The 23,754-nt window shown below is 44.3% G+C and overlaps 3 protein-coding genes and 1 long non-coding RNA gene across 4 annotated transcripts in view; 2 read left to right on the top strand and 2 right to left on the bottom strand.

The window, feature by feature from the left end:
- LOC132470388 (uncharacterized) overlaps positions 1–23,754 on the bottom strand; it is a 75,838-nt gene that overhangs the window by 43,922 nt on the left and 8,162 nt on the right. The gene's annotated exons all lie outside the window — the stretch shown is intronic.
- LOC132470391 (uncharacterized) overlaps positions 1–23,754 on the bottom strand; it is a 70,753-nt gene that overhangs the window by 25,708 nt on the left and 21,291 nt on the right. The window lies entirely within an intron of this gene.
- On the top strand, positions 4,481–5,368 carry LOC132470394 (uncharacterized). Its single transcript, XR_009528633.1, has 3 exons — positions 4,481–4,782; positions 4,907–5,023; positions 5,186–5,368. It is a non-coding gene; the product is annotated as an uncharacterized LOC132470394 (long non-coding RNA).
- On the top strand, positions 20,665–22,091 carry LOC132470392 (NLR family CARD domain-containing protein 3-like). Its single transcript, XM_060068979.1, has one exon. The coding sequence runs from the start codon at positions 21,057–21,059 to the stop codon at positions 21,576–21,578; it is 522 nt and encodes a 173-aa protein (XP_059924962.1). The 5' UTR covers positions 20,665–21,056; the 3' UTR covers positions 21,579–22,091.

Here is a 23,754-nt window from a genome sequence, read left to right on the forward strand (position 1 = left end):
GTTGAGGCATTGGGAAATATTGATGTTCCTTAAAAGTGAGGAGGGCATTCATATAAGTATGTCAACATTGCGCAGACATCTGAAGTCATTGGCCGGCAAAGATGACGCTATCCGACGCTATCGTATTTTATTTCCTGCTCGGGTTGAGGCATTGGGAAATATGGATGTTCCTTAAAAGTGAGGAGGGCATTAATATAAGTATGTCAACATTGCCTGACCAATAGAATTTTTGTCCCACTGCCCACATTAGATTTTGTTTTAATATTGGCTGTGACAGTATGTCACATAATTAATGTATTCAAATTTAAAATACTATGTTCATAGTAAAGGCAAACCCTGTCAGTTGTTAAATTATTAAAAAAAAAACTTCACAGTGGTTGAGCACATACCACTGACTGAAGTGATCTATGGCTTTTATACAACGGTTACTATTATGGCAAATTGAAAGTCATAGACACACTACATTAAAAAAAATAAACAAGAAAGTCAAAGTAGCTGTTTTATTAAAGAATAAAAAAAAGTAGTCCCTCCTGGCTGCCTTCAAAATGCACGACGGTCGCTATGCAACACACTTTAGCGTCCCTCCGAGAGAAGGCTCGGCTAGAGCGGTTCGCCGGCAATTTATCCTCTCGCCGTGTGCCTAAGCTTTCGTTAGTCTCTCCATCTCCTTGCTCACTCCCGGAGTAACAACATTTACACCCTCTACATCATTCTACACAGTGTTGTGCCCGAACGCGTTCATTGAACGGTAGTTCATGAACTCGTTCATATTTTGGGCGAACGTGAACTGAACGTACTGTATTACTGCCTGATGAACGTTACTGTGAACTCGTTCATTCTGGTGCCTGTGAACGGGACACTAGCTTAGTTTAACTTCGTTCAATATGGGGGTTATTTGTTTATCAACACGGCGGATGCGCGCGCAGAACGCCGTGTTGTTTGACCGGTTGCCATGCTACTCTCCGTGTGGTTAATTTGAAGTTGCGGTGAGTTCAGTTTACTGTTACATTAAAGGTTGGGTATGCGATTTGCGAAACGCCAGCAGATTTTGAAAATACACAACTCAAATGGTCCTACCCCCTCTCCTTCAACGCTGACTCTGACTCCACCCATTCCAAGTACCTGGACGCGCAATCATGCACGAGCGCGAACAGAGATGCGCGAGAGCGAGCCAGGCTAGGGTAGGTTTTCGTATAACAACATGGCACTACATTCAGCTGTAAGTTGCACCCAGTACCGCGGGAAGTAGGGGTGCTGGGGATGCTGCAACACCCCCTGTCCGAGGCCCTGTCTTATCACAGAAAACGATCATTTCTAAAAACTCCGGCCAAAGTGGAGATTTCTGAAAACGCCGGTTATGTGTTGTCGTGTCAACGGGGAGAAACGGGATTTTAGGTTCTGAAGCGTCACATTATGCACCAGGAAATGCTTAACGTCATGTGAGCGCCCGCTGTACCGTATTGGTCCGAATATAAACACAAACCCCATTGTAAGACGACCTATATTTGGAAAAAAGATTTGAAGACCAGATCTTGTTTTTATGAATAAATAAATTGTATTCATTGAAATAATATACGAAAATAAAAAGGCATAGAATAAAACACTGCATTGCCACTAAACAGTAGTGCAAATAGGCCGTACTGATGTGTGTACACCAAAGACTATTCCTGACACTCCTCTGCCCCGCTGTGTTCGCTCTGGCTGTGGTCGCTCCGAACTGTTTCGGCCCGTGGCAAAGCGAGTCATCCTCGCTGCTGTCCAAGGCATTTTGAGACGCAGCATTTATTTAATGCTCATATGACCTAGTGCTGATAAAAGGTTATATGAAAAAGTGTGAGGGTAGCGGTGGTGCGCTAAACTTGTTCTGTGAGCAGCTGGATGTGAACCATGGTGTGAAGAAAGTGAACGATCGATTTTCAACTGTGCGCGTATGCACTGGTGTAATTGAGCTGCGCTGCTATATATCTTTTTTATCAATGTAACGAGTTGCGAGTCTAGTGCAGGCTGAGGTTTTTTTTTCCAGCACCCCCTGCTGAGAATACGTTCTCGCGGCTATGGTTGCACCAGATGCTATAAACATTAAACGGTCACATAAATCATTACTATTTTTAGAAAATGTATGTTTGTTTCATATAATTGTATTGGAAGTCCTGGTTTTCACTAGGGTTGCTGCGGTGTGGACATTTTCACAACGAGTAATACACTCGTCTCAACACCGGTATTACCGAGTATAAACGGTATAAACTTTGAAACTATGTCAACCGCCACACAAGCATCGGTTTTTAGACCCTTCTCGTCCTTCAGTTGCCGCCAACGTTCAAAAGCAGCGCCTAGGATTATTCTTGATTTCAGTTTTTCTCTTTCAGCGTTTTTATTATCAATTACTCTCTGAAAAAGAGTTTTCCTTCTCTTTGCTGGTGGTGGTGGTGGTGGTGGTGGGGATGGTGGCGTATTGTCTGCCATGGAAATTGTCTTCTACTGCTAGGTCCAAATGTGGATTAACTAGTTCCAGTAGCTACCGCAGGATAACAACAAACAGGAGCTTGCTCTGGGTCACGAGCTCTGGGTCACGAGTACTGCACGAAGGGGTCGCGCGCGGGGCGCGGGGGAGGGGGAGTGCAGTACGACAGTTTGATTGACGTACTTACTGTCCAATGCAACGAGGTGGCAATCCAAATGATTGGCTGGAGTTTTTCGAGTCCTGCCCGTTCCACAGATGATTGACTTGTTTAATTTTCATGTCAGTACTTCTAACTCAGTGGCTGTAAGCGGGTTATGATAAGGATTTCAAGTAATTTTGCAAAAATGGCCAAAAAAGCAAATTCCGTACCCAACCTTTAAACTGTCATCAGAAAATGCGGTTATATGCTATAGACCCTATAGTATCTGTCGTATAAAGGCTGGGACGAATTTCCAATTATAAATATGTACACTTTATGTTGAAAGTATTGCAACGCCGATTCCCATTGAAACGAATGGCGGGGTGATTATTTTTCAAAACGATAGCTGTTAAAATGTGGAAAAATTAATTCAACTGTAATCAGACAACGCGGTTATATGCGTTTAGACCCTATAGTATCTGTGGTGTAAAGGCTGAGACGAATTTCGAATTATGAATATGTACAATCCATAACGTTAATTCTCTGGCTCATAGCTCAGCGGACTAGAATGCCTCATTGCTTGTTGGCCGGAAACGGAAAAGGGGGCTGTTTACGTTTGGTTGTAGTCTTTTCACTCGGTTCTCCGTGTCAACAGTATGGATAGAACCGAGCAAAAAGACTACAACCACCGAACCCCGCCTTTACGTTTCCGGCCAACAAGCAATGAGCCTTCCAACAGAAATCAATGGGATTTACAAAATGCGCTAAATGTGCAATAAAACACGATAGAAACTGTCTTTCGCTACGATACTTGATTCAACCACTCTATTTCATCCTAGACAAACCACAAAGCGGGCTCAATGTTCAAAATACCGGAAAAAACGAATAGCTCACAGCAACATATTGAAAAAAAGAACTATGAACTAGTTCATTTTTTGGAACTGTGAACTTAGTTCAAAATGTTGAATCATGAACGTTGAACTGAACTAGTTCATTTAAAAATTTGTGAACTGAACTTTGAACTAGTTCATGTAGAAAGTGAACTTTCCCAACACTGATTCTACATATGTTTTACTTTGTAACTGTTTCTACTTCCAGGCACGGAGTGATATGCAAACTTTCACAAAATGATTGGGCGTCATGGCAGTTATGTATACGCTCATTATACAACAGTTATGAACCAATCAGATCGCTGGATTTAGGCCCCCCGTTGTATAATATCATATAAAGAGCTCCGGGAGTCGCAAACGGCAACAATCACTTTCTCCTCCATGCTGCAGTTCACCCCGGACTGCACTGCACTGAGTTGGCCGGTTGAACGCTGATTGGCTGTTACGTTACACATGTCACTCAGTGGCCAGGCTGTTGAACGCCGATTGGCTGTCATCACGCGAATTTCGCGTCAAAGTTCAAATATCTTTAAAGATTGATAGATTGCGGGGAACATAGGACCCTTTTCCCAGAAAAGGGTCCTATGTTCCCCGCTTTTCCCAAAAAGGGTCCTATGCTCCCCGGTATGTATGGCTACAGGGGAACATAGGACCCTTTTTGGGAAAAACGGGGAACATAGAACCCGGGGAACATAGGACCTGGGGAACATAGGGATGACCCCCGGTAATGTAGCATCTCTCAGAAAACTGGTTCCACTTCATCAAGGAAGTAGCCAGAAATAACACGGGGATTGCTACTTGTGGTGTAGCCATATGACCATACGGGAAAATCCATCGACAGCACCATTAATACATATGGATACAATTTGTATCCGCGAAGCATCCCGTACTGGTTCAACTGCTCCTGCAGGAAGAGAGCCACTTGTAGCAGGTCCGACTGGGCTTTTCTCCTGAACAGTCCCAATGACTTCAGATGTCTGCGCAGTGAAAGTATCCAGATGGAATACATATCTGCATGCTCCCCTTTAACCTAGCTGTCTAGAACCTTCAGAACCCGGACCGGATCCGTGTCCCGGCCCTTTCAGTTATTTTCTCTGGGTCGGAGAGAGAGAGAGAGTTGTGTAAATCATTTGTGGAGGAGCATATGAAGTCTTAAAATGGAATCCACAAGATATGTAGTTGTGTTTGTGTCCAGGTCTACCGTCTACCTTGAATGAGGAGATGGAGGAGGGGGGTCCTACTTCTAAAAGCACCATGTCTAGGGAACATGGCCCCCAGAGCGAAGCTAAAAGGTAAGAGGATCTCTCACTGTCTGGGAGGGTTTATGTCCATCTCAGAGGTCAACACTGATTTACCATGAAACTATTAGTTTCATGACTGAAACTGAGTCAAAGTTGCGTGTGTTTCGTATTGAAGCCCTGAGCAGCAGGACAGAGCAGACTCCCCTGAACCCAGCTGTGTCTCCATGAAGAGTGACTGGTCTATGGATCCACCTGTCATGTTTAAAGATGGCCACCCCTGCAGAAAGGAAAGGTAGGACTTTCAAATGTAATCCTTTGGTAAGCAAACTCGGTTTCTCCTTGGCCACATCACCAGCCTTGTCGTGCATTATTTTCCAATAACGAGTCTGACATGCTTAATTTACAAATGCAGCCTCTATTGAACATGCATAAATCGAGATTCTTGTTTTTATAGAAGACACCATCAGGAGAGAGCAGACTCCCCTGGACCCAGCTGTGCCTCAGTGAAGAGAGACCAGTCTATGGAACCACTTCTTAAATTTGACGATTGAAATCAGTCTACTGAGAAAAGGTGAGAATTTATCAGAGATTGTAACAATACAGAATCTATCAAACGTCCATAAATCCTATACCTTGATCGTCTAGAAGAGTCCAGCATGTGAGAGCAGACTCCCCTGGACCCAGCGTCCCCATGGAGCGGGACTGCTCTATGGATTATCCTTTTAATCTCAATGATGGAAATCCCCAACCAGTTAAGAAAAGGTGGGGTTTTAACCAATATATTATCATATTAAACATCAACATCCACTCACCATAACTTCAAGATGGGTTGGTTGTTCTAGGAAGGTCAAGCATGAGGATACAGACTCTCCGGGACCCAACTGGGTCTCCATGAAGAGTGACTGGTCTATGGACCCTCCTGACCAATTTAAAGATAAGATAGGAGAGGAGAGGTGAGAGTTTGACAAAACAGACCTGAAGATTGTTATCGTACTCACCTAGTGCTGATGTTTAGAAGATGGGACAAACTCCATAGATCCTTTTTGAGTGTGTTTGTTTTGTATGTGTGTGTGTGTGTGTGTGTGTGTGTGTGTGTGTGTGTGTGTGTGTGTGTTCTCCACAGAAAACCCCAGGAGAGGTCAAAGGTTACCAGGGCTCAAATAGAGCTTATCAAGGTGTGTTTAAGTATATAAGTTTAAGTATATAATCAAGCGTGAATGCAAAGATCAAGGCGAAGGTCGGGTTAGCTCAGGAGGTTGAGCTGGGTGATTTATCAACCAAAAGTTTCTAATTAGATCCCCAATGTCGAGGTGTGTCGAGGTATCTCTGAGCAAGACACCTAACCCTCCATATCACCATGGAGTTAACGGTGGGAGGAGTTATATCACCATGGAGTTAACGGTGAGAGGAGTTATATCACCATGGAGTTAACGGTGAGAGGAGTTATATCACCATGAAGTTAACGGTGGGAGGAGTTATATCACCATGGAGTTAACGGTGAGAGGAGTTATATCACCATGAAGTTAGCTTTGAGAGGAGGAGTTATGTCACCATGAAGTGAGCGTTAAGCTCTTTGTATTTTCTTCGTTGCTGTCTCATTGTTGTTTATGAGGTTGGTTGGTCTGTAGGAAATGATAGACTTTTATGCTTTTAACTAGGGCTGTCGAACCAACATATCGGATTGATCACATGATGTGAATTAACAGTGATTAATTGCAATATAAAAATTGGAAAAGCCCTCAAATGGAGATATTTAATTTCAAAATACATTATTACATGACATTATTGTTGCAGATGAGTAGAATATGGTAGAATATCCTGAACTACACTTATAACACCACTGAGACCTATGGTCTACATTAGCCTTTTTAATGTAACTATTCCACAGAGGAGCTCTAATTAACTCACCACTAGGTAGACAATGTTAGTATCTTTACAATGAGGGGTTAAATATATTAAGGTGGTAAACATAGCCAAAGTGGTTATAATTTAACTTACAAAAATCTGATGTAAGCAGGCGGACACATTCGGCCCAGCGCTGAGGGCATTAGCCTCCATGGTGCACCATTTGAGAAATGTGTGGACAGTCCACCCACGGCCATGGCCCTTATTGTTACCGTTTGGCCCCTTGTCCACCGAAGACTTACAAAAACTTGTACATGCCTTTATCACTAGTAAGCTTGATTACTGCAATGGTCTCCTTACAGGTCTCCCAAAACAAACTCTGAGGAAGCTTCAGCTTGTTCAGAATGCTGCTGCTAGAGTTCTAACAAAGACCAAAAGATTTGATCATATTACACCAATTCTGAAATCGTTACATTGGCTTCCTGTAAGTCAGAGAATTGATTTTAAAATCATGTTGCTTACCTATAAATCCCTACATGGTTTAGGCTCAAAATATTTAACTGATATGCTTCCACTACATCAGCCTTTTAGACCCCTAAGAAGCTCCGAGACCAATCTGTTAATTATCCCCAGAGTAAACACAAAACATGGGAAAGCAGGATTTAGTTACTACGCAACAAATAGCTGGAATAAACTCCCAGAGGATTTAAGACTTGCCCCAACTCTGAGCACCTTTAAAACAAGACTGAAGACTTTTATGTTTGCTATAGCTTTCTGCTAAACAACTTTGCCTTTATTTTCTATTTTAATACTAAAATGCCTTTTTAACTTTCTATTTTTGCATATGTTTTTCTTTTACTTGCCTATTATTTTATTTCATTGTATGACACTGTTTATATGTGAAGCACTTTGAGTCTGCCTTGTGTATGAAAAGTGCTATATAAATAAAGTTGCCTTGCCTTGCCTTGCCTTATATTGGTGTGGACTTGCAGTTTGAGCGCTGTAACAAACCTTTTGGATTACTCCAGTACTCTAAAAGTAATGTTTTACTGTACCGCGTTAACCCAACCCTGGTTGAATTCCCTTTTCAACAGTACAATAACCGTACATCGGAATGATTTTGTCTTTTTCCCATGGATATATTGTTGCTTCAACCCATTTTCAATGGAGCAGACTCGGCCTGGTGGTAGTCTGTTCAGTTTACTGACTTCATTTTCGGTTCATGGACATTTGGGACACTACACTGCCCACATGTGTAAACCTTACCTGGACATATAAATGCAGGCAGCTCTGCAAAGATCCAGGTTGTGAGACATATGTCATCATTTCAAATGTGGATCTTCGGAGAAATGCTGTACGCAGAACTGTAAATTCAGCTTTAATGTAAGCAATAGATTTGACTTTGACTACATACATTAACATCAAAAAGCATTTCTTGTGGTGCTTATAGTCTCTATAGCTTCCTTCTTTAGACCAGCAAGACATGAATCCTTGACAAATGCTTTTGATGTCCTCAGTTAGTTCAGAGTTCTCGTTGATGTTTATTCTGTTCTAGAGGGCTGAGGAGAACGCACACGCTTTCCTGGAAAAGGAGCTGAAGAAGCTCAGGAGGGTTCTCCTGAGGGTTCCCCACAATACTCAGACAGTCAGTGGGAGGAGGAGGAGGTGGATGGTAAGAACAAGGAGCAGAGGAGGCGCGCCATAGAGGGGGTGGTAGACATCACAAAGCACTGCCTGATGGAGATGAACCAGGAGGAACTGGCTGACACACTGAGAAGTGGTTTTGAAAATGGCTGTAAGATAATTTTATAAAAAACAAAAAAAAGTGAATTTTTTTTTTTTCTATTTTGGATGGACACTTTTTAATGCAGATATTTAGGGTTCATCCCTTCACTTTTGTTGAATTTAAAATGTGTTAGTAGCCACTAGGGAACACATTTGTATTTGATGGTATGACCCTACCTGCCCAAGCAAGCAGCCATGCCCGACCGGGTAAGGAAACCCCCTACCCCAACAACAACAGCAGCCCTGAACCAAAAAAAGCATTTGATATTCCAGTTGATTTGGTTTGCATAGCCCTTAATCATGTGTGCAATCTGAAAAGGCTCACATGACACATTGTGGTACCAGGGGCGGGATTTGGGTAGAGGTGCTTCTGTATTGTCTCTACAACAGAGACAACGCAGCGAAATAAACATGAGTGTTTCTTACTGGAGAGACGGTGAAATCGGCGAGCTGCTGACCATCATGGGAGAGAAGGGGATGCAATCGCATTTAACCCAGAGGAACTTTCCTTGTGTAACCCAGTTGGGATTTGGGTTCTAATTATTCATAAGAATAAACATTATATAAGAGTTTATTATTTTACATAATGTTTTTGGCGTTTGTGTAATGATTGCAAACTTTGTAAATGTTATTTGATTTATTGTAAATGTTGTATATGTCCTTTGCTTAATTGAACTGTGATGTGGCCATCCAGCCAGGAGGGGGCGCGATGAGGTGTTCGGGGGTGAATGTGGGGAAGGCGGGAAAGTAGAGGAAAGGGGGGAGGTGCCGGAGTTGGGAAGGAAGGAGGAAAGACGTTCGTTGGATGGAGCACATGGTTTTCGATGGAGTACAGTCTGTTGATGACATATCAGCAACTCTTAAAATTCAATATAAAGTTCAACACGAACTTTACTGAAAGCTCCACCGGACCAGTCCACATAAACGACCCGGTCAGTTGCTTAACGAAAGTAGCTGAACAGTAGTGGCCTGCTAACCAGCGCGGCTAGCGACGCTACTACAAGGGATTTTCCCGTGGACCTCCGCACCAGATAGTGGGTGTGACCACGAGGGTTGGCTCACCTTCCTCTGGCGAAGAGGAATCAAGCAACAAGCCAGTGAGGAGCGCCTTTGTCCTTTAGACAGACTTTCGCAGACTTTCCCCATACTGGTCTTTCCACGGACATTCAAGGACGCCCGTTGCCGCTCACCTGGACGTGTGAGTAGCCTACCGTGTTCTCTTCGGCTCGGAGGAGCGAAGAGGACTACTACTCATCAACAGGCCTGCAACAGGGTTTTCTTTTTGTACGGGATTGTTTTCTTATGTTTTCTTTTATATATTATGCCGGCTTAGTTTAGTGATGTTATTATCTGTGACATGCACATGCATTTATATTTTGTTCTAAAATAAGTAAACGTTCAACTACTTACCTTTTTGTTGGCTGCTTACTAATTCAGTGTTGATATTGTGTATGTTCAGTGTTTAATATTTATTAAGGATGCTCTTGTTGTATGGTTACCAAATATAGGAAATCAAAACTAGTTCTGTTAAGATTGATAGAAGAACCTAGGGCCCTGCCCTCTTTATTATAGGGGTAAAAGGGCTACATAAAATGGAGGCCCCGCTGGGATTAGTTTGGGTTTCAAGATAACCAGTACCAGTTAATTAGTGAAATTAAAGCTGCAGTATACATTTTGTTTTGTTTTGTTTTTGACAAATATTTGAGAATGGAAAGTCAAGCTGAGCTTGTGTCAGAGCTAAAGGGCTGGTGCCGTGGAGAAATATTGGATGAGGCTCATGCCCTTATGGTTCTCATTCGAGATGATGTGGAAGTCACTCAAATTGAAGAGACCCTGCACACAGTTAAATGTCTGGGCCGTGTTCGTGTCCGAGGTAGGAATTACAACATGAGGCGCAACCGGTATATGATCCTGTGTGAGTGTCGTGAAGAGTTAAATAGGGAAAATGTTCCTGCTGAAGTGATGCCTTCTGATGGTAATGAGGCGTGGCCTATTGTCATAGTAGGTGGAACCCTACATACACCGGTAGATAACTTCAGTGAGTTATTAGCCAGAGCACAGCAGGCTGAGGAAAGGACAGGGGAGAAACCCCAGAGCATGTCCCCTAATCCAGTTTCCCCCAGTAGCCAAACTGAGTCCATTCTGCGTGCACTTGGTGATTTGCTCGATAAGACAAAGCCTACTATTGATAATGGAAGCTATCGCCGCTTACGTGTTTTCTCTGGAACACTGCCCACTCCAGCAGGTGAAGAGCAGTTTGAACACTGGCTAGAGCAAGCACAGCTTATGGTCGAGGAGTGTGACTGTTCTGTTAAGGAGAAAAGGCGTAGATTAATGGAAAGCCTAAAAGGTCCTGCGCTGGAAATAGTCAAAGCAGCCAAAGCCGGCGATCCGGATGTTAGCCCTGAACAGTGCCTTGAGGCAGTTGAGCATGTGTTTGGGACAGCAGAGTCTGGAGATGATCTGTACTTCGCGTTTCGCTTAATGCAGCAGCAATCAGGTGAAAAGCCCTCCGACTTCCTGAGGCGTCTTGAGCGGTCATTAGATAAAGTGATTAAGCAAGGTGGTGTCCTGCTGGACAGAGTAGATCAAGTACGCTTTGAGCAGCTGTTGAGAGGTGCTGTAGCATCTGACTTGATGTTGGTCAATCTCCGTCTAAGAGAGAGGAGAGACAGGCCGCCAACCTTTCTTCAGCTGTTGAAAGAGTTGAGGACGGAAGAGGAGTATGAGGCCTCAAGGAAAAGGCTCAACCCTGCGGTGCAAAGTGTTAATGTGAAGCCAGAGATTGATACTAAACAGGCTGAAATCCAGGGCTTAAAGGCAGAACTAAAAGAGCTCAAGGCCCTAGTAGCTGCTGTGGTGACTAGGCCAGATCAGGCCATGCTAGAACATGTTGAGAAAACCCCTTTCAATGCATCTCTGCACAGTGAGCCTAGTCCTGACTCTGAGCTAAAGGCATTGAGAAAGGAAATGAAGCGGCTACAAACAAAGTTCACCTACAAGGCAACTAACCAAGAGACTGCGGCTGCAGTCTCAAAAGTAGAAGCTTCAAAATATGACTCCCGTTCTCCCCGTGGACCACCAACGGTTGCAGAGGAGAATTTCTGTTACCGTTGTGGGGAGAGTGGGCATTATGCAGGAAAGTGTCAAAACTCTGAAAACCAGGCTAAGGTTATCAAGAGACTGATTCAAGCCCTCAGAGTGTCAAAAGACAAGCAACAGACAAGATATGTTGCAGCTGATGATGTGAACTGTGGGGTGAAGAAGAGTGCAGTGTCTGTGCAGAGTACAACTATCCCTGACGGTTTGGTTGGGCCACCTAGTCTCGTCAAGTTGAAAGTTAGTGGTCAACCCTGCACCGCCCTGTTAGACAGTGGGTCTCAGGTGACGATTATATTTGAGCCCTGGTACCAAAAGTACTTGTCAGATATACCCATTCAACCTGTCTCCGGTTTAGCCCTTTGGGGTTTAAGTGAATCCAGCGGCAGCTATCCCTACCGTGGCTACGTAGTGGTAGACCTGGAGTATCCTGCAGAAATTGTGGGTACCCCTCAAACTGTGACGGTTCTCGCCCTCATATGTCCGAGCCCCAAGACGGCAGATCAGACCTCTGTCATTGTTGGAACAAATACCAGTCATGTTAGACGCTTAGTGAAGCAATGCAGGGACAGTGGAATTGATGTAACTCAGACCCTGGGCATCAAAGCATATGAAACAGGCGACGAGGCTCCTCCAGAAGTGCTAGAGGAGGGAAGAGATGAGGTTGGCTGTGTGAGGTGGCAAGGACCCGGTCCTTTGACTATACCCCCTGGTGGTGATGTGCAGGCTGTTTGCAAAATCGATCTCACACATGCTGTTGACCAGGAAATCTTGATGGTGGATTCCTCCCCAATAAACCCACTTCCAGCTGGTGTGATATTTCAGCCCATGGTTGTGTGCAGTCAGGCAATGGACATCAATAGTTTCAGAGTATGGATAAATAATGACTCTTTGAGAGAGACAGCCATACCAATGGGAACAGTGATTGGCCACATACACCTGGTTGAATCAATCGCTACCATCCCTCCCAAAGAAACAACTTCATCAGAGTTTGATGCAAGTATGATCAACTTCGGAGACTCACCAATCTCGACAGAATGGAAGACCCGACTTTGTGAGAAGCTGTCACAAAGATCCCATGTCTTCTCAACGGAAGAGTGGGATGTCGGCCTAGCCAAAGGGGTAGAACACCATATCCGACTATCCGACGCACGACCGTTCCGTGAGCGTTCACGTCGGTTGGCACCGGCAGACATCGAAGATGTGCGCAAGCACCTTCAAGAACTTCTGCAGGCCGGTATCATATCAGAGTCCCGAAGTCCCTATGCTTCCCCTATAGTTGTCGTTAGGAAGAAAAATGGAACCATTCGGATGTGCATTGATTACAGGCTTCTGAACAGTCGTACTATCCCAGATCAATACACAACACCTTGTATTGACGATGCGCTGAACGCCTTGACAGGAAGCCAATGGTTCTCTGTCCTGGACCTCAGAAGCGGCTATTATCAGATAGCAATGACTGAAGAGGACAAGGAAAAAACGGCATTCCTCTGTCCGTTAGGCTTCTACCAGTTCGAGCGAATGCCACAGGGCATAAGTGGAGCTCCGGCAACCTTTCAGAGGTTAATGGAGAAGGCAGTAGGCGACATGAATTTGCTGCAGGTGTTGGTCTACCTCGACGACTTGATAGTTTTCGGAAGGACTCTTGAGGAGCACGAGGAAAGACTACTTAAGGTGCTGGATCGTCTTGGAGAGGTTGGACTGAAACTGTCTGTTGACAAATGCCAAGTCTGCTTGCCGAGCGTGAAATACCTTGGACACATAGTGTCCGCTGACGGTGTTGCTCCTGATCCCGAAAAAATCGAAGCAGTCACAACCTGGCCTCAACCAACAAACTTGAAGACCTTACAGTCCTTTTAAGGATTCTGCGGCTATTATCGAAGATTCATAGCCAGTTATGCAGCTATTGTTCGACCCCTGACAGAGCTCACAAAAGGTTACGCTCCAACCCAAAAGAGCAAGAAAACTGCTCATGACAGGAGTAAGATCTATCTGAAAGAGTCAGCGCCATTCGGGGACAGATGGGATCAGTCTTGCACAAATTCATTCAACAGATCATTCACTGCCTGACGCACGCACCTGTCTTGGCATTTGCAAATCCCCAAAAGCCTTACATCCTGCACGTGGATGCAAGCTTGAAGGGACTTGGTGCAGTACTGTACCAAGAGTACACGGAGGGTTTGCGACCAGTGGCCTTTGCAAGTAGAAAACTGAAACCGTCAGAGAAAAACTACCCTGTCCACCAGTTGGAGTTTTTAGCTTTAAAGTGGGCTGTAGTTGATAAACTTCATGATTATCTGTATGGGGCCAGATTAACAGTACGTACAGATAACAACCCTCTTACGTACGTGCTCTCCACTGCAAAGCTCAACGCAGTAGGGCACAGATGGCTAGCTGCTTTGTCAACGTACGAGTTTGATTTACAGTATCGTCCTGGCCGTCACAACATAGATGCTGATCTATTATCAAGATTGGCACCAGACGAAGAGAGCTCAGAAGAATGGGTGACTTTATCACAGACTGGTGTGAGGGCCATATGCCAGCGTGTCTGCACCCTTGAGACTCCTACCCATCCCCTGCGTTGTGTAGATCAGTTGGGAGCATCTCCTCGGTGCATTCCAGATGTTTATGCTCATTCAACCTTCTTGGCCTCAGATACCTTGAAACAGATGTCAAGGCAGGAACTTAAGGGGGCACAGGAAGGGGACTCAGCAATAGGACCCGCCATACAGGCTATCAAAGATGGAAAATGGCCTGTAGAGAAACATGCCAGTCCAGAACTCTCCCAGTTAAAGCGAGAGGTGGGGAAGTTGAGCATGAAGGATGGACTGCTGCATCGTTTGAGCAAACGATCTACTGGGGAATTTGTCAGTCAGTTAGTCCTGCCTAAGGAATATCGAGAGATGGTTCTGAGGTCAATGCACGATGACCTAGGACACCTGGGGGTTGAGAGAACCGTTGACCAACTGAGGAGCAGATTCTTCTGGCCAAAGATGTCTCTAGAGGTTGAGCAGTATATTAAGAATTGTGGTGAGTGTGTCACCCACAAATCTCTTCCTCAGCGAGCTTCCCCCTTGCACCAGATCGTGAGCAAAGGTCCTATGGACCTGGTGTGCATCGACTTTCTCTCGATGGAACCCGATTCGAAAGGCATCAGCAATGTGTTGGTGGTCACCGACCATTTCACACGCTATGCGCAGGCTTTCCCAACAAGAAACCAGAAAGCTCAAGTTGTAGCAAAGGTCCTAGTGGAAAAGTATTTCCTACATTATGGACTACCAGCGAGGATCCATTCTGATCAAGGAAGAGATTTCGAAAGCCGACTGATAAAAGAGCTCCTGAGCTTGATGGGGATTCGCAAATTGCGGACAACTCCCTACCATCCTCAGGGAGACCCTCAGCCAGAGAGGTTCAACAGAACCCTATTGTCCATGCTAGGGACTCTGGGCCGGGAGAAAAAACGCAACTGGAGCCAGCATGTTGGTAATCTGGTCCACGCTTACAATAGCACAAAGTCTGACGCCACCGGATATTCGCCATATCGGCTGATGTTCGGCAGAGAAGCCAGACTCCCTGCTGATGTGTGTTTTGGAACCTCTCCAGATGGCATTGAGGAGGGTTGTCATTCCCGCTATGTAGCAAAGCTAAAAGAAGACCTGAAAGAAGCCTTTAAGCTAGCATCTGCGGCTGCAGATAAAAGGCACCAGAGAAACAAGAAGGCTTACGACCAAAGAGTCGGAATACAGTCGTTGGAGGTTGGCGACAGAGTGCTGCTCAAGAACTGGGGCCTGAGAGGGAAACACAAGTTAGAAGGCCGATGGAGCCCTGATCCTTATGTGGTGGTGGGGAAGATGCCTAATCTTCCGGTGTTCAAGATAAAACGTGAGAATGGAGGAACTGGCACCAAGACCATTCACAGAGACAATCTCCTTCCCATCGGGCAGTTTGTGAGAATGCCAAACACAGACCCGGTGATTGATTTACCTGTCAGACCAAAAACCAGAGCTGTAGGAGGAGTGAAATATCCTCACCTGAAACGCAAAAAGTACAAAGGGAGTTGCAGGAAATGTCTGATTCGTCATCTGACCCTGAGTTGTATTCACCTTGCAGAACTTACCCGAGAGAGTTGTTTCACAGAGCTCTAGACAATGTTAGACACACAATTGCTCCTCAAGAAGAGAACCATCAGGCAGATGGAAGTGGTGCTGCTGATGCTATATCCTCATCTGATGATGACGCAGAGCCAGAGCACCATAGGTTGAGAGACCAAGAGTCTGATCGAGAGTTAGCTCCTGGTGACACCAGTGATACAGATTCAGAGTCTGGCCCTGATCAAGAGACTTTCAATGTGTCCAAAGATAATGGGAGGCTAAGATCTGAGCCTAGGCCAAAGAGAGTAATAAGGCCACCAGTCAGGCTTACATATGATGAGCCGGGTAGATCCAGAGATCAGCCTTTGACAATTGTACACAGAGGTATTGTCATTAAGATTGGACATACTTAAAGCAACATTTGTAACTCTCCATATCCCTTAGTTCGAGTCTTTTAGTGTTGTATGAGGACATGCAGACCTTTTTAGAAGGGGGAGGGTGTAACCCAGTTGGGATTTGGGTTCTAATTATTCATAAGAATAAACATTATATAAGAGTTTATTATTTTACATAATGTTTTTGGCGTTTGTGTAATGATTGCAAACTTTGTAAATGTTATTTGATGTATTGTAAATGTTGTATATGTCCTTTGCTTAATTGAACTGTGATGTGGCCATCCAGCCAGGAGGGGGCGCGATGAGGTGTTTCGGGGGTGAATGTGGGGAAGGCGGGAAAGTAGAGGAAAGGGGGGAGGTGCCGGAGTTGGGAAGGAAGGAGGAAAGACGTTCGTTGGATGGAGCACATGGTTTTCGATGGAGTACAGTCTGTTGATGACATATCAGCAACTCTTAAAATTCAATATAAAGTTCAACACGAACTTTACTGAAAGCTCCACCGGACCAGTCCACATAAACGACCCGGTCAGTTGCTTAACGAAAGTAGCTGAACAGTAGTGGCCTGCTAACCAGCGCGGCTAGCGACGCTACTACAAGGGATTTTCCCGTGGACCTCCGCACCAGATAGTGGGTGTGACCACGAGGGTTGGCTCACCTTCCTCTGGCGAAGAGGAATCAAGCAACAAGCCAGTGAGGAGCGCCTTTGTCCTTTAGACAGACTTTCGCAGACTTTCCCCATACTGGTCTTTCCACGGACATTCAAGGACGCCCGTTGCCGCTCACCTGGACGTGTGAGTAGCCTACCGTGTTCTCTTCGGCTCGGAGGAGCGAAGAGGACTACTACTCATCAACAGGCCTGCAACAGGGTTTTCTTTTTGTACGGGATTGTTTTCTTATGTTTTCTTTTATATATTATGCCGGCTTAGTTTAGTGATGTTATTATCTGTGACATGCACATGCATTTATATTTTGTTCTAAAATAAGTAAACGTTCAACTACTTACCTTTTTGTTGGCTGCTTACTAATTCAGTGTTGATATTGTGTATGTTCAGTGTTTAATATTTATTAAGGATGCTCTTGTTGTATGGTTACCAAATATAGGAAATCAAAACTAGTTCTGTTAAGATTGATAGAAGAACCTAGGGCCCTGCCCTCTTTATTATAGGGGTAAAAGGGCTACACTTGCAAGGCTTTTGTCTGGATAAAAAACATGTGGTCAGCTAAATAAAGAATATGTTGGCGTTTATGCACTTGTAAATAGACAGTCGTGTATGCAGCCTACACTCAGATGTCGTCTACTAATTCCTTAACGCGAGTGACTTGAAAAAAATATATAATAATAATTTGGAATATTCAAATTACTCTAAAGGTATCTACTCTCCGTGCGTAGACCCGCCTATTCCAATGAACCAAGAAAGCCAGCTCCTTGACGATGGCGGATTATACCCCCTCGGTTTAACACAGGCCAGACAGTGAAATTGAAGAGTGCCAAGCTGCAACCGTACCGGCTTGGCAGTGCAAAAATGCTATGCTGTCCTGACAAAATACTACTGTCATTTTAGCAATCATATTAATGTGGCAAAATCTCAACCAGGAACATGATGTCAGATGGATTGAAACTGCTTCCAGGAAACCAGCAAAGGAGGAAAACCCAATCAAATGTGAAGACATCTTAAAACCTTTACCTGGACAAGATCAACCAATCAGAACACTAATAACAACTTGCCGGCATTGGTAAAACCTTCTTAACGCACAAGTTCACTCTGGACTGGGCTGAAGGCAAAACAAACCACAACATAAACTTCAAATTTCCCATCACATTTAGAGGGCTAAATTTACTGAAAGGGAAAGAGTTTAGTTTGGTGGGACTTCTTCATCACTTCTTTATTGAAACCAAAGAAGCAGGAAACTGCAGATACGACCAGTACCAAGTTGTCTTCATCTTGGATGGTCTCGATGAGCATAGGCATAGATTACGGGGGGGGACGGGGGGGACATGTCCCCCCCACTATTTGAAATACGAATTTTGTCCCCACCATTTTTAAAAATGTGCAAACCAATTGCGACTGAAAAAATCCCCACATACTCAACCGAAATCGTCGAGTCTAAAATCATGCGATAACCACGCACGAAGACATCATTTATTAGATAGACCTACCTAATAAACCGTTGGAACACACAAGACCGGAACCCATAGCAACGCCGGTAAACAAACCCCAACTCCCGAGAAGCCCAATCCCTATGAGCTCCCCGCGCTACGGCCATCCGGAGGCGCACAGAGCTTTTGGCCGTGATATTATATATACAATTATATTATATTATATACTATTATGTATAGAGCTCCGAGAGTCGCAAACGGCAACAATCACTTTCTCCTCCATGCTGCAGAGTTTGACGGTTGAACGCTGATTGACTGTTACGTTACACATGTCACTCAGTGGCCACGCTGTTGAACGCTGATTGGCTGTCATCACGCGAAATTCGTGTCAAAGTTGAAATATTTCAACTCGAGCAAATTTGTCGTGCCACAAATCCTTGTGAACGCGTTCGCCTGTGCACGGCGAAAGTGTGGCGCGACAAATCAAAACAAATCAAAAAAATTCGCCGGATACGCGTCTATACGTTCACTTTGTATGGGATCTTGTTGCCCCGTCGCGTTTGGTGTGAACGCACTGGAGAAGTTTCAAGATAGACAAAATCGACATTTTTATTCAGAAAATAGCCGGTCCTTTTGCTTCCTGTAAAAAGGATGTCTGTGACACGATATAGATACATCATCTAGCCTGCATGTGGAGGGCCACATAAGGTAAGAAATTTACGTAAACTTTGCTGCTGGTTCTGTTTGCTCGTGATGACTTGGCCAAAGGTTATCCACGGTCCTAAGCGATTGTGATCTGATTCTGGTTGGTGCTCCAGCTAGTATGCATTGTATAGATTGCAGCTAGTAGCAGCTACACACGGTGCGATTGCTATGCCAATGTGGTTATAGTTGTTTTGTCTGATTGAGATATGTGACGACTTGGAGCCTGGTAGGCCTATCCTGACATAAATATGTTCTCGCATAACCTGTGTGATTATCCTAAACTGTAGGGGATTTTATTTGCAGGCAATTTGCTTATGATGTTGCAACGAGTGAAGTCTACATTGGTCCTTCGCAAGTGTTTACTGGTGGTCAGGATTTGGCAGATGCAATTCTCCTCTGGGCGCTTGTTTTTTTTGTTTTGTTTTTAATGCAGCATAACATATGCTACCAGCAGCCCTTGCTCGTCTTCAAAAGGCTGATGCTCAGTACCTCGTTTCATTTCGTACCCCCTTTACAGTCTGGCATTGTTTGTCTGGTAAACTTTGTTGATGTCAAGATAAGTGTTAAATTGCCAACACTGTCAGGTTTCACCAAATGGCAGACGAGAACCCAATAGCACGACACGGGAAAAAGTTCAGGGGAAGAAATAGTGTTTATTCCTAGGGGCACCGCAACAGGGAAGGTCCAAAGTCCAAGCAGGCAGGTCAATCCGGTAGGAGCAGGCAAAAGGAAGGTCCAAAGTCCAAAAGGGCAGGTCGATACACAGGCAGGCAGGTTCAGGATCAGGATTAGAAGACGTAGGAGAGCTAGGTTAACACACTAGACAATCTGGCAGGGAATGTTTGGGAGGAGAGGACTGATATAGGGGGAGCACAGGTGACGGTGGTTGGTTAATTAGGAGAGATCAGGGTGGCAGGCAGGTGAATGGGAACAGCAGGTAATGCAGAGCAGGGGGGAGTGGCAGAGTCTGAAATGACATGTGTTAGTGTGGCAAAACAGGGAACAGACAAATGAAAAACTACAGCCTTGCTGAAGTTGTGACAAACACTGTTCTTTGTCCTGTGTGTATTAGTATTACATATCCCGAGCCAATACCCTGGGGTTTCCAACGCCGTTTTGCAAAACAAGCCGAAACACAAACTGTGTTTTCAACATATTGTTCGAATAGGATTTTCAACACCTGACTATACACTGTAGAGCAGGGGGGCTATTCAACCTCCTTAACAAGTGGGCCGAAAAGGAAAACCACTGGGGGTTCATGGGCCAAACAGAGTAAAACTACGTGAATGATTCGCTACAAATAAATCGTACTTAAAGTAGTGTTAACTTAATATATATAGTACTACTACATGGAATAAACTTGTCAGACGCATTCCTACCTTCTTCACTTTTAATCGTATCATTACAAAAGATTTTGTTCTCACATATTTTAGACACGTATTTAGAATCAAACAATGTTGTTTGAATCATCACAAAACACTACTGTACATATGAGACATTTTGAGCCAGTGAGTCAGTGAGAAAGATTGCACTGCCTTGTTTGCCTAGTTTGGCTCATCCTGAGACACTCATGCAGCTTCTCATAGGTCATGGAGCAACGTGCCCTTGTTCTGATGGCATTCATATGAGAAAAGTTAGCCTTACACGTATCGGTTGAGCCAAACATTGTCAGAATAAGTGATGCCAGTTCCTGATTGTGGGGTACTGATACTGGCTAGTATCACCGGCTACACACAGAAACCTGATTTGCATGCAACTATGTTTCTCCTTTATTTATTGATTTTTTTTGCATGCAACCTCTTGCGGGCAAGAAAATAATTAAGAGGGGCCGCATTTTGCCCACGGGCCGCTAGTTGAATAGGCCTGCTGTAGAGCATATTGTAATGCAGCGTTGAATTGATGAATAGCTTACATAAGGGTACCCAGCACTTTTCAAACCACACTCAAGCTTATGGTTATTGACCCCACCACTTCTAAAAACAAACTGACGCCCTTGTCGATGAGTGTCGACTTCCTCTGGACTTTCAGAACAACCAAACTTGGACTGATGTCACAAAGTCCGCCTCTGTTGACGTCCTGCTGACAAACCTCATCAGGGGCGACCTACTTCCCTCCGCTTGCATCTGGATCACCACACGCCCTGCGGCAGCCAACCAAATCCCAGCTGAGTGTGTTGACAGGGTGACAGAGGTAAGAGGGTTCACCAACGCACAGAAGGAGGAGTACTTCAGGAAGAAATTTTCAGTAGACGAGAAGCTAGCGAACTAAATCATCGACCATGTCAAGACATCACGAAGCCTCCACATCATGTGTCACATCCCAATTTTCTGTTGGATCGGTGCAAATGTTCTGAAGAACATCACAGGAAAAGAGATGCCGAAGACCCTGACTCAGATGTACAGCCACTTCCTGCGGGTACAGTCCATTCAGGGGGACATGAAATATCATGACAGAACTGAAACAGAACAACAATGTTCAGAGAGCAGAGAGATCATTGTTTCTCTGGGAAAACTGGCTTTTAACCAGCTGAAGATAGGCAACCTGATCTTTTACGAGGAAGACCTGGCAGAGTGCGGCATTGATATCAAAGCAGCCTCAGTGTACTCAGGAGTGTTCACCCAGATCTTTAAAGAGGAGTGTGGGCTGTACCAGGACAAGGTGTTCTGCTTTGTCCATCTGAGCATCCAGGAGTTTCTGGCTGCCCTTCATGTCTTTCTGTCTTTCATCGACACTGGTGTCAATCTGCTCTCAGAAGAACCAACCTCCATGGAAGATGAACTCCTCCTCTACAAGAGTACTGTGGATGGTGGACAAGGCCTTACAGAGTGAGAATGGACACCTGGACTTATTCCTCCGCTTCCTCCTGGGCCTCTGTCTAGAGACCAATCAGAAACTCCTACGAGGTCTCCTTGTAGAAAGGAAGAAAGGAAGTAGTTCAAGGACCAATCATGGAACAGTCCGTTAAATCAGGGAGAAGATGATAGGAGATCTCTCTCCAGAGAGTAGCATCAATCTCTTCCACTGTCTAAATGAGCTAAAATGCCGTTCTCTTGTGGAGAAGATCCATCAGTCCCTGACATCAGGAAGTCACTCCAGAGAATCTCTCTCTCCCGCTCATTTTTCAGCGCTGGTCTTCATCTTACAGTCATCAGAAGAGGGGCTGGATGTATTTGACCTAAAAAAATACTCTGCTTCAGATACGGGCCTTCTGAAGCTGCTGCCAGTATTTAAAATTCCAAAACATTTCTGTAGGTGCACATGTTTAACAAGCCAATTTACAGTAAACTACAAATAGACTAGTAATAATATCCAAAACATTCACAGAGCACTTTTCACCTTCAACCAAATGACTCGACATAAGTTCTACATAAATAAAATTGATAACATTAATCAATAATAAAAAAAAATAACTAACATTTTCCTGTTATTTTGTATAAAGGCTGAATGGCTGTGGTCTGTCAGAGAAATACTGTGAAGCTCTGGTCTCAGTTCTCAGCTCCGACACCTCTCGTCTGAGAGAACTGGACCTGAGTACCAATGATCTGAAGGATTCAGGAGTGAAGCTGCTCTCTGTTGGACTGGGGAGTCCACACTGTACACTGGAAACACTCAGGTCCGTTTTATGTGCAAACAGTTACACCAAAAGGTTTCCTATCGGAAGAAATTCCAGAGTTCTTGTGAATATTAAAGTTTATAAGCATGAATAAAAAAAATCATGAGTAACACGCAATATATTTCCTATTGTGTTGGCATGACAGTCCAAGATCTCTTTATTATCTTGAAGTTTGTAAATAATGGTATAATGTGTATTTGTAGTATTATATTCATATTCTGTGAAAATTAAGTCGGACACACATCTCTAGGGCTATCAAGTTATAGTTGGTTGGTCGATTGGTTGGTCGTACAATGCTGGTGTTACTTTCATAAGGAAAAAAGTGCTTCTTCTTGGTCTTTCCTGTATTCTGGTGCATACTGGGGATGATCACTACCCATTACCTATTACCTACTCTTCATTCAGATTCATAGCCTACATCCTGACTTGCAGGGCCTGGACAAGCTTACACTGCATATACAGACCTACTTTAGGGCCATTCACCGGCTATTACTATTTGACCTATTGTTGTTATTCTGATATTGAGACTGCATCACTGTCCAATAACGTCCATTTTTCCAGTTGCTTTATTTTGTTTATAGTCTACAGGCCAAAAGACTAATTTAATATGTAACTTACTTGCTCCTTTTAAGTATTACATTGCATTGGGAGTCTAATTCCTCCACTGAAATGGGTGGAAAGTGCCCACAACTCTCTGCCAGTTAGCGATCTATCACTTCTCTACATGTAGTTGTGTTGCTGGAATGGTGCTGAGGGAGTTAGCCAATTTGATTGATTTGTTGATTTGTCCAATCATGTGGTGATAACAAAAAAGAAAAAAAAACGATACCATTGGCCTGGGGCACACATTGGTGGCCACACAATTTCCGTGCGCCAGTGAAAAGCTGTCTCTGCTTGATATACAGCAAAAAGTGTGCCATCTTACATTGACTTCAACGTGGGCGGCGCCCCTGACTTGGAGGAGGGCTCTATTTCGATTTACCAATAACTAGCCTAGCCCAAATCATTGAAGTTCAGGCGCATTTAAATGGTTGCTTGCATTGGCAAGTACGGTATATATCACACAATTAAACAAGGATATACGCTATGAATTTTTGTTGATTTAATTCATATTTATAATAGTAGATTCATAGTTGGCAGATATAGTCAAGTGAATATTTCCCGGAGGGGCGGCGTCCTATCGCCCTCTATTGACCCACCGCCACTGCCTTCATGGTAGGGCAGGGTTTAAGCCGGATGGCGATAGCCGCAGCAGCTACGCAAGTACCTTGCGGGTACCGTGTTTGTTTGTTTTTATCCCCCTGTCGCCCGGAAGTGACGATTCTGTCGACCAATCAACGGACGGCATATGTAGTTTGAACTTGTTGGCCCCCTTTCAGACCGCTTGGTACC

The sequence above is a fragment of the Gadus macrocephalus genome, chromosome 13 (assembly GCF_031168955.1).
Source record: "Gadus macrocephalus chromosome 13, ASM3116895v1".
In the NCBI taxonomy this organism is placed as follows: Eukaryota; Metazoa; Chordata; class Actinopteri; order Gadiformes; family Gadidae; genus Gadus; species Gadus macrocephalus.